We start from the raw sequence: 14829 nt of genomic DNA on the forward strand, positions 1-14829 counted from the left end.
ACTTACACCCCATTTTTTCCTGTGGACCCTATGGACTTCGAAGAAAGAGACTTAACAAAGGTAAGTTTTACCATAACTCTCCTTTTTTGGCATAAAGATTGAAATACCCGTAATAGAATTTATAGGCAAAAAACGAGTGGTGCAGAAATTACCATGATAGATCGCACAAAGCTATCAACTGAACACACAATTCCAGGTAATGAACATTGTGACCCTAACCATAAAATGAGATGCACTTGTTATGCTTGAATAAGAGGTTTAAAGCTATTTTTAGTGCATTAAACCTAAAAATGTTTATTCACTTGTAATGTTCGTTCACTGGCTGATTCACCCCGGGATGCCGACGGACGGAATCCTGACCGCCGGCTTCCCGAATGTCTAATCCTGGCAAGGGTTAAATGACAGGCGCCGAAATCCTGACGCCTGTCATTTTACCTACGCTGGGAGCCCGACACCAGGTTTACCGATCGAATGTAAGCCAGACGCGGACAGCCACGCGGGGGGGGAGGGTTAGGTTTAGGGCTCCCGGGGGGGGATTTAGGGTTAGGTATCCCCCCGGGGGACTTAGGTTTAGGCGGTGGGGAAGGGAGGGTTAGGTTTAGGCACTTGGAGGGGGGATTAGGGTTAGGCACTTGGGGGGGTTAGGCCCCCCAAAGGGAGGGTTAGGGGGTAGAATAGGGTTAGGAAATACTTACCTTGGACGATCGGGATTTTCACCCCTGCCGGGCAGCCGCTGTCGGGGTTTGAACTAAACTGAAATCATACCAAACCCGATTCACCATGTGGGCCAAATGTAATAGCCTGCGATATGCGAGAGCCCACTTGAAATCATCGAGCTAGGGATTAGATTTAAAGTGGCAATTAGTTTAAAGGCAAAACTAGGTTCTGCTTTGAATCTAATGACTACCTTGATGGAATCACATTGGCTCCTTCAAATCGCAGGCTCAGAGCCAGATTACGTTTTGTAGGGGCCCAAGAGCAACTAGTTTGTGGGGACCCCTGCCAATAAAATTGTCAATATATACTGGCAACGTTCTTAAAATATTGTAATCTGTAAATACTACTACTCCTGTTTGGACTTGGCTGCCCAGGAATCGGGTAATTCCCCGGTGGGTCCCTCTGTGTTTTAGCCATGCCCCTTTCTGTGAGGGGGTGGTGCTTAGCGGACCGTAATTGGGGGAGTACACTGCCATCAGTCCTGACCGGATTAACAATGGGGGCCATTGGATCTTCACAGCCGCCCATGGCCAATAATGATCAGCCCACCTGCGGGATGCCGAGGCTCCGCCCACCCGTGGGATGCCGAAGTTCCACCCACCAGCGTTATGCCGAAGCACCGCCCACCCGCGGTATGCTGAACCTCTCACCATTTACAACCCCCAGTCCTCCATCAGCAAATGAGCTGGGAGACTAGATTGGGCACATATGAAAAAGGTGGAGGACAAGGCCACAATGGAAATACAGAGCAGAGGAATACATGGATACAGGGCAGCTGCAAGCATCCCCAAAGGCCAGTATAATGTCTGGTGCTGCTCTGCCTGCTATGTGTGAGCGAGATCTTTACCTGGGGCCATGTGCTTGTTTTATTTATATATATATATATATATATATATATGTCAGAACATGTGTGTGTGTGCGTATGTGTGTTTGTTTAATATATATATGTATATATTCCATAGACAAAAAACCTTACGGTCTTACATGTCCCATTAAGGCTTTTTGGACATGATCTGAAATGTCACAAAACCTACTGAATTTTTGCCACTCAAACTAAAAAAACAGGCTGCATGTGTGTATTACAATGAGCACACAATTCTGTGAATTAGCAGCTCCACCATTTTGTGAGTGACAGCAATCTCATTCAGTGAGAGTGCTGAATCTGCAGTTAACCACAGGGTATGATGGCATACCATATCTGTATTGCGCAAGGAATACGTCCATTAAGGCGTCAGCCTTAATGATCGTAATTTCATTGCTTTTTTAAGTTTGAGTGGCACAAATTCAGTAGGTTTTGTGAAATTTCAGATCATGTATAAGAAGCATTAATGGGACATGTAAAACTGTAAGGTTTTTTGTCTATGGAATTTCATTGCTTTTTTATAATTTATTAACCATCAGGGTATTGACTAGCAATCCGGGCCACCCGCAGGGCAGAAGGACACCAAATAGGTACACTAACACAGGTGGAGGAGCAGACAGCACATAGGAAGTGTTTTAAGGGTGCAAAGGGAGAGACAGCTGTGAGGGCAGGCTGCAGGTGTGTGGGGCAGTGGCCGCAGTGGAGGTGTGGAGCAGTGGCAACAACAGGCGTTGACAGAAGCGTCAGCCGGCGACAGAGGGACTCACTGGTGCTAGGCATGCACCTGAGAAAATCAAATCAATAAGACACAGATGCATGGACGTATCAGTGAGATCCATACATGTATTGTTTCAAAAAAATGAATGTGTAATATATATTAAAAAAAAAAAAAATTATATGCCTCCACAGCACAACCAGCATCGGGCTTTGGAGCCCCACTGCTGGTTGTGCTAAACACGGGACAAACAACGTAGGGGTTCCCTGTATTAAGCACAACCAGCACCAGGGCCAGTCTTGGTTGCCAAAATACAGGAGACGAGCGACGTAGGGGTCTTCTAGAAAAAAACTGAATTTTCACAAAGAGAAATCCCGAGGGGGCATGGTGTTTAAGGGGCTACACCTCAAAAGCTATTGGAGGTACGGAGCTGAAATTGGCATGGGCTGGTAGAACTGTTTCTCGGTGCTGCATACCAAATTTCAGGGCAAAAACATAAAAAATTTGGACTTGGGAGTAATTTATATTTCCAACTGTCAGTATTTTCTGACACTCAATTAAGACCACTTTTCTGCTGTTCTCTGTGGGGGATTTTTGGGAAGGCCAATATTTTAACTTTTCACTTGCACCACACTTTACACAATCCACCTGGCTCCCACCGCTCTAGGGGTGGCGGGCCACCGCTCCAGGGGTGGCGGGGATAGCTGAAATTTGGCACGCAGCACCGAGCAACAGTTCTACCCATCGTTGCCAAATTTCAGCCTGGGAGCTCCAATAGCTTTTGAGGTGTAGCCCCTTAAACACCCTGCCTCCCCCCCCCTTCGGAAGTCTCTATGGAGATTTCCATTTTTATCTATTCAGCCTTAATATAAGGGCACGACCGTGCCCTTATAATATATAGGTAAATGAAAGGAGAGCGCACCTGTGATTAATATAACTAACAACAACTTTACTTGTAACAATTGCTCACGTACATCAAAGTTTAAAATACTAATCTCCACCATGGGTGGTCCTCCGGATCCTGGTGTATTCGAAAGGCCACGCTGTAGAAAAGTCTTGCAGACCACACCGATGACGTCACACTTCCACATCATCAAGCCACGTCAGGGGTGTGGCTTGCTGACGTGGACGTGTGACGTCATCCGGTGTTCCCAGAGCTGGCGGTCGTCCGCAAGACTGTTATCTACAGCATGGCCTTTCGAATACACCAGGACCCGGGGGACCGTCCATGGTGGAGATTAGTGTTTTAAACTTTGATGTACGTGAGCAATTGCTACAAGTAAAGTTGTTGTTAGTTATATAATCACGGGTGCGCTCTCCTTTCATTTACCTATATATTATAAGGGCACCTTGTTTTTTTGCATTTAATATTTTGTATGTAAGTGCAGATTTATGTGTTTGTGTTATTGTCAGTATATCTTTTATGTTCACTCCAGCCTTATTGAATATGCACGTAAGTTTTTAGATGTGTTAACATGGCAAGGTTATTGTACATGCATGTATGTGTATTTTAATATGTTTCCAGGATGTGAGGGGTGGTGTAATAAGTGGCAGCGTGGTGCGCTGTCAGTGGGTCTGTGTGAGGCGGTTCCTATGGCAATGGACGCACACCAGGCTCACTAGTCTGCGGCTGCCCTGCCTCGTTCTCCCGTCGGTAGGTTCAGTTTGACATCGCTTCCTGAGTGAGGTCAGATTTGGGACCGGAAGTGTGTCTGGGGACCGGCGGGAGAAGGGACAGGTGAGTCTTTAGAATATTGGCATTTAAGGTTGCACTGCTGTGTTTTCATTGTGTGTGTCCTGACGAAGGGGTGCTTTACCCCGAAACATTGCAATAAAGCACCATTTGCTTCACAAAGTTACCAGTCTTGGAGTGCCACCTTCTTCTTCTTGTTTGATAGATAGTGCCACAATATATATATTATATATATATCTATCACCAGAGGTGGCGTTGGTGAGCAGCAGATTCTGTGTGGGATTGGAGAGATCCTCCCACACAGGGTTGAAATACTGAGTGGTGATACACCTGCCTGGGGGAGAGAGCTCAGGTGTGAGCTAATGAGAAGGCCGAGCAGTCAGGCTGGTGGAGACAGTCTAGTTGGGACTGTACCAGCCAGAGAGCCCAGTGAAGCTGACCGAGCCATTGGGGGCCAGGAGGCTGGTTTCTTTACCTTGCGGGAGGCAAGGGGGGACTACAAAACTCTCTGACCGTGGGACATTGAAGCAGTAAAGCTGCGGGCTGGGAAAGCCAGGGCCTATATCTGTGTGATACAGGGAAGGCCACCAGGATTGTGTTTGTGTAGCTGTGGCAGCCAAGCCAAGCAAGGCTAGAGCCGGCGACAGGCCTGCAAGAAGCAGGCTGGGACTTTGTTGGCAGACTAGCTGCGTCACACTAGAGAGGGCACAAGACTTGAGCTAGGTGCCCTAAACGGGCTAGGTTGTTTTGTTATTTTCTCTTTGTTATTTTCTGCATCCTGAATTCACAAGCTGGAAGTAAAAGCATCATTTGTTTACTTGAAAGCACCTAAACACTGCACCCATCCACCTTCTGCCGAGCTAAATACCCCGTCATCACAATATATATATATATATATATATATATATATATATATATATAAGTTATGGTCACTTGGGCCAAAAGAGGGCTTTATTGATTCAACAGGTGTATCATAAGTCGACATCTCGACCCCTGAGGATCATTGTCAAGACAGTCCAAACAGGCATCAGCACAGCATGCAGTCAATAGGTACACTAACTTTTTCTATTATTGGTACAGGGACTGTCTGTGACCTTAGTGGAGCACCCTTTTTCTGAATTTTGTTGGTATATGAGTGCGGACTATTGGGACTATTTATATATGTATATATATATATATATATATATATATAAACGGTGTTTGGATCGGCACTCAATCCATCCGAGGTAGGTAGCCCAGGTGCCGTCTGGAGTAGAAGTAAATACAAGTAACTGGAAACAGACAGCGGCACTCAGGGACTTGTGAAAAAAATACAAAAGTGTATTGCACTCAATACATGATCCATCATGTATTGAGTGCAATACACTTTTGTATTTTTTTTTTACAAGTCCCTGAGTGCCGCTGTCTGTTTCCAGTTACTTGTGTGTATATATATATATATATATATATATATATATATATATATATATATATATATAATCAGGGCTCGACAAAATTTTGTAAAATCTTAAAAGTTTAGGAGCCAGACCATCGTCCATTACCAAAATTCTGAAAGCTTGTATAGACCACCACACATGCCCTTTCAGTGACCCTCAACCTAGTAGCCCCTTGAAATAATGCCCCCAGTAGTAAGCCCCCTGTATTAGTGCCCCCAGTAGTAAGCCCCTTGTAATAGTAAGCCCCCTGTAATAGTGCCCCTTGTAAAAGTGCCCCCAGTAGTATGCTCCCTGTAATAGTGCCCCCAGGAGTAAGCCCCCTGTAATAGTGCCCCCAGTAGTAAGCCCCCTGTAATAGTGCCCCCAGTAGTAAGCCCCTTGAAATAGTGGCCCCAGTAGTAAGCACCCTGTAATAGTGCCCCCAGTAGTAAGCTCCCCTGTATTAGTTCCCCCAGCAGTAAGCCCCTTGTAATTGTGCTCCCAGTAGTAAGCCCCCTCTAATAGTGCCCCCAGTAGTAAGCCCCTTGAAATAATGTCCCCAGTAGTAAGCCCCCTGCATTAGTGCCCCCAGTAGTAAGCCCCCTGCAATAGTGCCCCCAGCACTAAGCCCAGTCTAATAGTGCCCCCAGTACTAAGCACTAAGCCCCCTCCAAGTGTGCTGTGCACACACACACAAAAAAAAAAGGAATACTTAGCTTAGGCCAGGATCCTGCATCCGCTGCCGTCTGCTGCTCTTCAGAACTATGGGAGAGACGTCATGACGTCTCTCCCTTAGTGCCCGTGGGGGGAGCCGGACGCTGGAGCTCCGGCTGCCGCCACTCCTCGTTACTATGGGAGAGACGTCATGACGTCTCTCCCATAGTGCCCGTGGGGAACCCCGACGCCGGAGCTCAGGAGTGAGCTCCGGCTGCAGCTGAAGGGAGTCGGGTGCCCGCTGGTAAAAAGCGGGCACCCGACAAATGGAGCTTGCAGCGGCAGGGGGGGTGGCTTGGAAATCCGGGTCGCCAAGACTAAAATCTTAGTCGCCATGGCGACCTGGCGTCGTGGATTTGTCGAGCCCTGATATATATATATATATGTATGTATATATATATATATATATATATATATATATATTATATAAATCACAATTACCCACAATGCGCTAATATCTTTAAAACAATCAATATAATATAATCATTAAATAATACTTAGGCAATGTAGGCTGCAATCCCAAAGTCTACCATTTTGCCAGTCCAATGACACACGTAGTTTTAATAGAGTTTGGAGGTCTTTAGGATGCGCCACCACAATGTCTTTGAATTAACACTTCAGTAACCTGGATGCATCCTAAAGACCTCCAAGCTCTATATAATATATATATATATATATATATATATATATATATATATATACATATACACACACACATGGTCAGGCTGGCCGACAACCAGGGACGTCAAAAACGATTTTATGTTGGGGGGGGCAACATAAAATCATTCCGATGCCCCTGTGCCCCCCCCTCCCCTCCTCCCTCCTTCTCTCTTACCTTATCTGTGCACCCCCTTGCCTCCCCCATTTCAGATGCTCATGCTGCCAACAATGACACCCGCCCATTGCTCTCAAAGTTTGAATTTGTGCTACACCGAGCACAAAACCAGCAGCAGCCGGCACTGTCTCTGAAGAGCTGGAAGTGCCTGTCACTAGTGTGTTTGACTACTGTGCGTATTTATTTATTAATTTACAGTATTGGCTAGGGATGTGGGATTAAAATTTATAGAAATGTGGCAATAAACAGTTAACAATTTTAGTTTTTTTTCTTTTAATCTATTCTAGCACTCAAGGAAAGGCATACTATACAGTACATACCCGTTCATAAGAAAAACATTTTTTTTTTGTAATAGCTTCAGTATTTGGTAGATTCAATCAGCTGCGGGGTTACCCTTCAGCTAAAGCTCCGTCCTGAGCTATTCAATTAAGGCTTGCTATGCTGCACGTTAACCACCTGAGGGAGCACTTAATGTAGAAAAAAGATTTGTTAAATGCACTCTCTGGGGCTTAACGCGAGGGGGAACCCACAGATTCCAGACACTTAACACGGAATCTGTTGGTTAACAACACAAGCTAGGCGCAGGTTTACCTCGTAGGTAAAATGCATAATAATTTAATAGTTCCGCCAGTTGAATCCAGAGCTCTACCTGCACGTTAAACATCACGGCTAATTGAATCAGCCCCTATAAATGAAAGTAGTTGAAGGTAGGCAGTAGCTATACCCCCATGGAACTAGCCACACTCCATGGCACAAACCACACACCCTGTGCTGACCACACCCACACAGCACTGGTTACGCTCCCACATCACTAGTCACACCCGCTGTAGTGGCACACAATAGGCCCTTAATGAATTTCAGCTCCAGGCCCATGTGGACCATACTTACCCCCTCTCCTTCGGGAGGGGGCTGCCAGGTGGATGCAGGTCTGTGCAGCAGGGGGTGTGGGGGCGGCTTAAGTGGGCGGAGTGGGGGGCGTATTGGTGCGATTGCGTCATCGCGGTCCCACCCCCCGCTTTATAATGCCAATATTATAGCATTGTAAAGCAGAGGGCGGGGCTACGATGACGCGGTTCAGTGCAAATCGCATCATCGCCCCCCCCCCCCGAAGTGCCCACTTTTGCCTGTGGGTGCGGGGGAAGGGACGGCGGTCATTTCGGGGGACTTGCCTACTAGACTTCCCTCCCGATTTTCGGGAGTCTCCCGGCAGTCCCAGGAGAGTAGGCAAGTATGATGTGGACCTTAATCTGGCACTGATCAGGACCACCCTTTCTCTGGCTTTTAGGAGGTTTATTGCTAGTTAACTCCTCTGTCATCTATTTGCACAAAGTATTGCCTCACCTTTCTATTAACTGAGTACACCCACTTTGGCAGATGGTTATGCCCCTTCAGCAGGCCCCTACTATTGCTAGTACAACTCTGCGCAGGCAATTACATTTGGCCCTATTTGTCTTTCAATTATTCTTGGGCTCAAAAGAACTTAAAAAAAAGGTGAATACAATATAGTGTAACTCTTATAACAAAATGGAACATGTTTCTACACAAATCTATACTGTCATTTCTTGGATGCTTCCACTTTATGGGGAAAATTTTATTTACATAATACACTAGAGGGTGACCTTTATTCTTCCTTGGCTCTGTACATATTTAGCATTATTTATAAATTAATAAAAATAAGGATTTGATAATTGGATGTGTTTTTTTTTCTGTGCACACCAAACTTCCTTTCACTAACAATATTAGGGGTAAATTTACTAAGATTCGTGTTTCTCCCGTTTTTCAACTCAGATATGATTGATCAAAAACGAACGTTTTTTTTCACTTTAAAAATCAGGAATTTACCATGCTCCCGGTTTTGATTGATGGTGCATTTGGTCGATCCTGTCCGTTTTGAAGCCCCTTTTTCCCTGCCCGATTTTCTCTCCCGAACAAGCGGGCTGCACATATTGAACTATGGCCCTGATTCAGAGCCGGACGCTCTGACCAGAGCGCTCGCTCTGAATCAGGGCCCACCTCCATTAATATGGAGCGTCCTCCTGGACGCTCGTATAGCTGTGGGTCACCACCCACAGCATATACGAGCGTGCAAAATGATGGTCGCGATGGTCTTGACCATCGCGACCATCGGAACTGCGAGTAAAAGCCTGCGGTTGGGTTTTTCAACCGCAAGGCCAGGAGTGATTTTGGCTCTATCAGAGCCAAAATCACTCCCACTGACATCACTAGTGATGTCAGTGGGGCCGGCTTCAAACGGTAGGTGTTCCCTTGGGAACGCCTCCGTCTGGCAGGCACGCCCCCGGCACGCCCACCAAAGGGGGCGTGCTGTCAGTCACCATCGACAGCACGCCCCCTTTGATGAGACACTCAGAGTGAAGGAAAGTCCTTCGCTCGTCGGGTCTCGCGTATGCGCACGACGGAGCTCCCTCCGTCGTGCGCATGCGCAGTGGGGAACATCGACCCACTTGCGAGCGTACTGCCGCTCGCGAGTGGGTCTGAATGACCCCCTATGTGCAGACTGCTTGTTTTTGGTTTTTTTTGATGGTCAATTTTAATAAACTAGGGTCTCCGGGCTGTGGCATTACACCCCGGTCGGTTTGGGTCCGGTGCTGGTCTTAAATATAGGGGACCCCTACGCAATTTTTCCCCATTAAATTTAAAACCAGCACTGGCCCTGCAGCCAGGTGCTGGCTCTTAAATTACAGGGGAACCCTACTCGTTTTGTTCCCTGTAATTTTCAGAACCAGAACTGGCTGACCAGTTCGGGGCTGGTTAGGCTTTTGGGGGGGACCCCCACGTCAATTTTTTCATATGAATTAACCCTAAAAACACACTAAACATTAGTAAACATACACAAATCACACTGATTTGTGTATGTTGGATGGCAACTCGCAAATCAGGAGGTGGTGCATTTAAAACTTCTATTGACTCCCCGATTTGGCTATAAAACGGGTGAATATAGCAAAACGAATAATGGTAAATTCCCGATTTAGGCATAAATTAATGAAAAGCACTTCCGTTTTGAGTCGATGGTGAATTCATTTCTATTGGTAAAAACGGATGAATTTGCGACATTAAGTCTCCCGATTTCAACCCCAAAAGATGAACAAATCACCCGACTGTAATGATAGTAAATTCCCGATTTGCAAAAAATTTATATTTTCACGCGGGATAGCAATCTCTGATCAAGACAAATCTTAATAAATTTACCCCTCTGAGTTTGACAAGGAACCTCTCTAAGCACAGAGGTCTTGATTCAGACCCGGTCGCGAGCGCTGAGCGCTCGCAACCGGGTCGATGGTGGCCCAGAGCGCATGCGCACGACGGAACCGGCTCCGTCGTGCGCATGCGCGAGACCCGGATAGCGACGGGCAAACCGTCGCTCCGGGTCTCGCACCAGAGGGTGCGTGCTGTCGATGTTGAGTGACAGCACGCCCCCTTTGGTGGGCGGGCCGGGGGGGTGGCTGCCCAAACGGAGGCGTTCCCATGTGAACGCCTACCGTTTGGGGCCGGCCCCACTGACATCACAAGTGATGTCAGTGGAGAGATTCCGGCTCTGTTAGAGCCGAAATCTCTCTGGGGCTTGCGGCAATGAGACCCTACCACAAGGGTCTCGTCGCAAGCCCGATGGTCGCGATGGTCTTGACCATCACGACCATCTTCTTGGTCGCTCGTTATAGCTGTTGGTGGTCACCCAAAGCTATGCGAGCGGCCAGGAGGCCGTTCTAAAAAAAAACAAAAAAAAACGGCCCTGATTCAGAGTGAGCGCTCTGTCAGAGCGACCAGCTCTGAATCAGGGCCAGAGTACAATAGTTTGTAGTAAATTACAAGGCAAGTGATCTCACAGGTTTTTTCTTTCTTTAAGTAGCAAGTCAGGTACCTTTTAAGCATGCAATCTAATCATAATTTTTCTTAGCATTCTTCCTACAAATCATTATCGCCTTTTCAAAATATCTGGAGGGGAGACAAGTATAGATGCCACTCACTCACTCACAGAACCAGCATGTTATGTGATGGCAAAGGGGTCGGATTCTACAGTGCAGATAGCCTTTTTGATTACTGTATGTCCTATGCCATGTGTCTATGCTTGCCATGGTAGTCACATGACACAGTGGAAACTGCAGAATTATAACTCATTAACCACTTGCCTGATGAGACCACACCAAGCTGGGCTTTCCCTGACGTGGTCTGATGTGTCTGTGTCAGATCGTCCACTGTTGGCTGCTGGAAGGTAAACTTCCGGCAGCCACAAGGCTCGGCACACCTGGTTGGCCCCTCTGTTGCCTCGACAAGTCCTTTCCTTCCCCAGTCACAGTGAAGGATGGTTCTGCCATTTGCAGGCTGATCTCAGGCGGCCACAAACCGTTCCCCACACTACTCTCCACAGCCACCCAGACTGTGTTCAGTGATATTAACAGGCTCCCTGCAGCTGCAGTTTTATACAGCATTTTTATACCGTTAATAAAAAAGTTTTTGTGTTTAACTATGTTTTCTAAAAATGTCACCAAAATAATAGATTTTTTTAAATTAAGTTATGTTAACTATAGCCAATTGAACCTAATGTAATATAATTTATTAACAAATATACATATTTGTTAAAATAAATGATACTGAATTAGGTTTAAATAGCTATTATTTACATAATTTAATGATGAAGCTAATACTAATAATAATAAAAAAATGTTTTGCTAATCTATTAGCCTTTAAAGTGGTTAATAGCAGCCTGAATACACCAACCAAGGAGATATGGTAATTAATTACCAAGATGTTTCTTATAGCCCAATACATTTTTTATGGAATTTCTGCTGTAACTCCTCCGTTATGTGGAAATGCTATATACAGTATATTGTGGCTGTTACAAGATAATTAATTAGATTGCTGAGGAGGAAATTTGGCACCGAAGCAACAATTTGATCATATACGTTTGTGAATTAGATTTTATCTTCAGATTTCCTGTAGATTTTTCTGATATTGAAATTGGCAGATCAAATGAGTTGGGCATGGTCTGTTTGCTCTAACAATCCTGACATTTATATATTTTATGTAACAGGGCTATAAAACAGACATTGTTTCCAAGAATAGAGAAATAACAATTATGGAATGTCCCATGTACCATTAGCTTCTAACTGCAATATGTAGAAGAGTGTGGAATGGAATGATGTAAGGAAGGGATAGAGAGAAAATTTCATGCATCAGGGACAGAGAAGAGAGCAGGATTTTGGAGGTATTAAAATTAGTGAATTCAAGGAAACTGATAAGATGTGATGGAGCAGGGAATATAGCAGGCTACAAGGGGGGTAAGGTAAGGTGAGGTGAGATGAAATGATGCTTTGGACGCAGTGTGGTAAGATGAGGCTGCAGGTGAAGGTAGGTGATTCAAAAAAGCAAGGCTGTAGTGGGAGAAGGCGAGATTGTGGATGTAGTGAGATTAGGCCAGTCTGCAGGTGACCTGGGGGGCAGTGCCACTGCTGGTGGAGTGGAATAAAGTGAGGCTGCGGGTTAGATGAGGCAAAACTGTGGTTGGAGTGGGGTGAAGTATGGCTGCAGGAATAGTTGGTTGACTTAGGGTAGGGTTAGGCATCTGGTAACCCAATGAGGTTATTGGGAAAATGGAGTGAGGCAGGAGAATGATAGAATGCCGCAAGCCAAAGGGGTGGAATATAGAGAGAGAATATAAGGTATGGAAATATACATATATTGATATGTGGATATACAGTAGCATAGCTACTGTTTTTCACTATGAAAGATTATTTTTCGTAAATACGGTTGTACAATAACAATTATCTATTAATTGAATTATTATACAAAAAATGAGTGGACAAGGAATAGGATTAGTGAGATCAATTATGTTCTACATGTCTGGTTTCTTTGGTGAACAATATGCTGTGATGATGGCTGGACATAGCTGAGTGAGATAGTTCTGATGGTCGTACAAGGTTGAGTTCAGTCCACATATAGATGACATCATGTAAAATTGTGATCAGTGTGTAAATACATCTGCCAGTAGAGGGAATGACTCACAAATATATACTATATAGGCATATCCTTCTCTTACACCCGTAACATGATCATGGCCATAGACATTCAACCATTGTAAATTGTTGAACAAAATTTGTAAAGCAAACAAATAACAAAACAAAGTACAATTTCCCTTTACTCTGTATTGAAAGTCACAGTACTAGGAAAGATGTCCTGTAAAAGTGTATTAACTCTTACACTGCCTTATTGATATTAGTTTTTTAAATTCACAAACCTATTTTTATATGTTAATTATTGCTGCTATATTGTCTTGTAAATGCTGAGCTTCCCCTGAGATAACCAGGTTTATTACCGTGTGTAACAGGTAGCGTGTTAGGGTAGGTAACCATGAGCTTTAACACTGATCGTCCACAATCTAGCACTAGACTGTATCTCACTGTGTTTCAAAAGCAAAGTAGACTTCTAAACAATATAGCACCAGAGATTTGAATGTGTTGTTACCTATAGCAACCTGACAAATATTAGCCCTCACAAAGGTGTTGATCTCAATCCACCTGTCAGATTTACACCTGGATCTGACGAATCCGTTTTAGCAAGGTCGGATGATGACTATAAATCCGGTCAGATACATCCAATTCCTGACCAGATTTACCATTGATCCTGAAGTAGGTAGATGCCGATTAGATGTTGATTGAAATCTGCCATCTGTTTGGCCCATACCCAGTGAATTGCATCCAGTTAGATCTAAATGGTCATTAGAATCGCAATGCATATTAAGTGTATATTGCGCTAGATTGTTTATAGGTACTTCCTGATTGGTTGTTATGGATCTTGGCATATTTGTGCTTTATTGTGCCATTTTATCAAATAAAAATTGAAAGCGGATTGATTGTGTAACTAAGCCTCAATTTTTTCATATCCTGTAGTTTTATGAATTCCCTAAAACCACAGAGAGAATTGCTACATAATATATAAAGAGAAAGAGAGAGAGATTTTATATCCTGTTATATTTTTGGATAGATACATTGCACATTTTGGAATGCAGAGATACACTGTATAGTATGTATTCTGGGATCAGCTGAAGATGCAGTTTTCAGTTTGCTACCTGTACCCACCTCACTTGCATGATGTGTGACTGAAACCTTTCCAGAGGTTCTTTATTAGGATCCTGTGTGGACGGCTCCCTTTCTTCGCTGACATTTAAGTTCTACCATTTGATTGGTGCATTTTTTGGTACAACAGGAAGTCATGTTCTTGGCACACGCTGCGTATGAGAAAACGGAATGTGAAGGAGACAAACGGCCAGTGTAAAACCATGGAGGGCCTGGGCAGCAAGGTGAAAGTGAGTAAGGAGCCGGACCTGGAGGGTCAATTCACCACATACCACTCCTCCTGCAGGACGCAGGTTTTATGGCATTTCTGTTTTTCATTTCTGCAGGTCTTTGCATGGTGCTCATGTGGCACTTTCTATTGTGATTTTATACCTTTCATATGACACGAACAGTCACCTGCATGCTGAATGATGTGTCAGGCCTCTGACCGTAAAAGCTCAGTGGATGTTTATCTAACATGATACAGACAAAGGTGTCTATTTACTAAGCAGTGTTAGGAGACAGAGTGAAAAGTGATAAGAAAGTGATAAGGTGCCAGCCAATCAGCTCCCAACTGTCATTTTTCAAACACAGCCTGTGAGATGACAGTTGGGAGCTGATTGGCTGGCACCTTATCACTTTCTTATCACTCTGTCTCCTAAAACTGCTTAGTAAATAGACCCCATAGTACTAAAAAGATTCATTTCCGTATCTGTGTGTGGAGTATCGCACAGGACAGTGTCATAGCCTTACAGATGTTCAGGAGTCACATTAACATATGGAACCTACACACTGGCGGCATCTTGAAGGG

The 14829-nt window shown here is 44.7% G+C and overlaps 1 protein-coding gene across 1 annotated transcript in view; it reads left to right on the forward strand.

Moving 5' to 3' along the window:
- Positions 1-14829, forward strand: part of KALRN (kalirin RhoGEF kinase) — a 1228991-nt gene that overhangs the window by 1108241 nt on the left and 105921 nt on the right. The window contains exon 50 of the mRNA XM_088460751.1: positions 14170-14269. Coding sequence (XP_088316877.1) covers positions 14170-14269 — 100 coding nt within the window. The remainder of the gene's footprint in view (positions 1-14169; positions 14270-14829) is intronic.

This window comes from Taudactylus pleione, unplaced genomic scaffold (genome assembly GCF_031769625.1).
Source record: "Taudactylus pleione unplaced genomic scaffold, aTauple2 ptg000977l, whole genome shotgun sequence".
Lineage (NCBI taxonomy): Eukaryota > Metazoa > Chordata > Amphibia > Anura > Myobatrachidae > Taudactylus > Taudactylus pleione.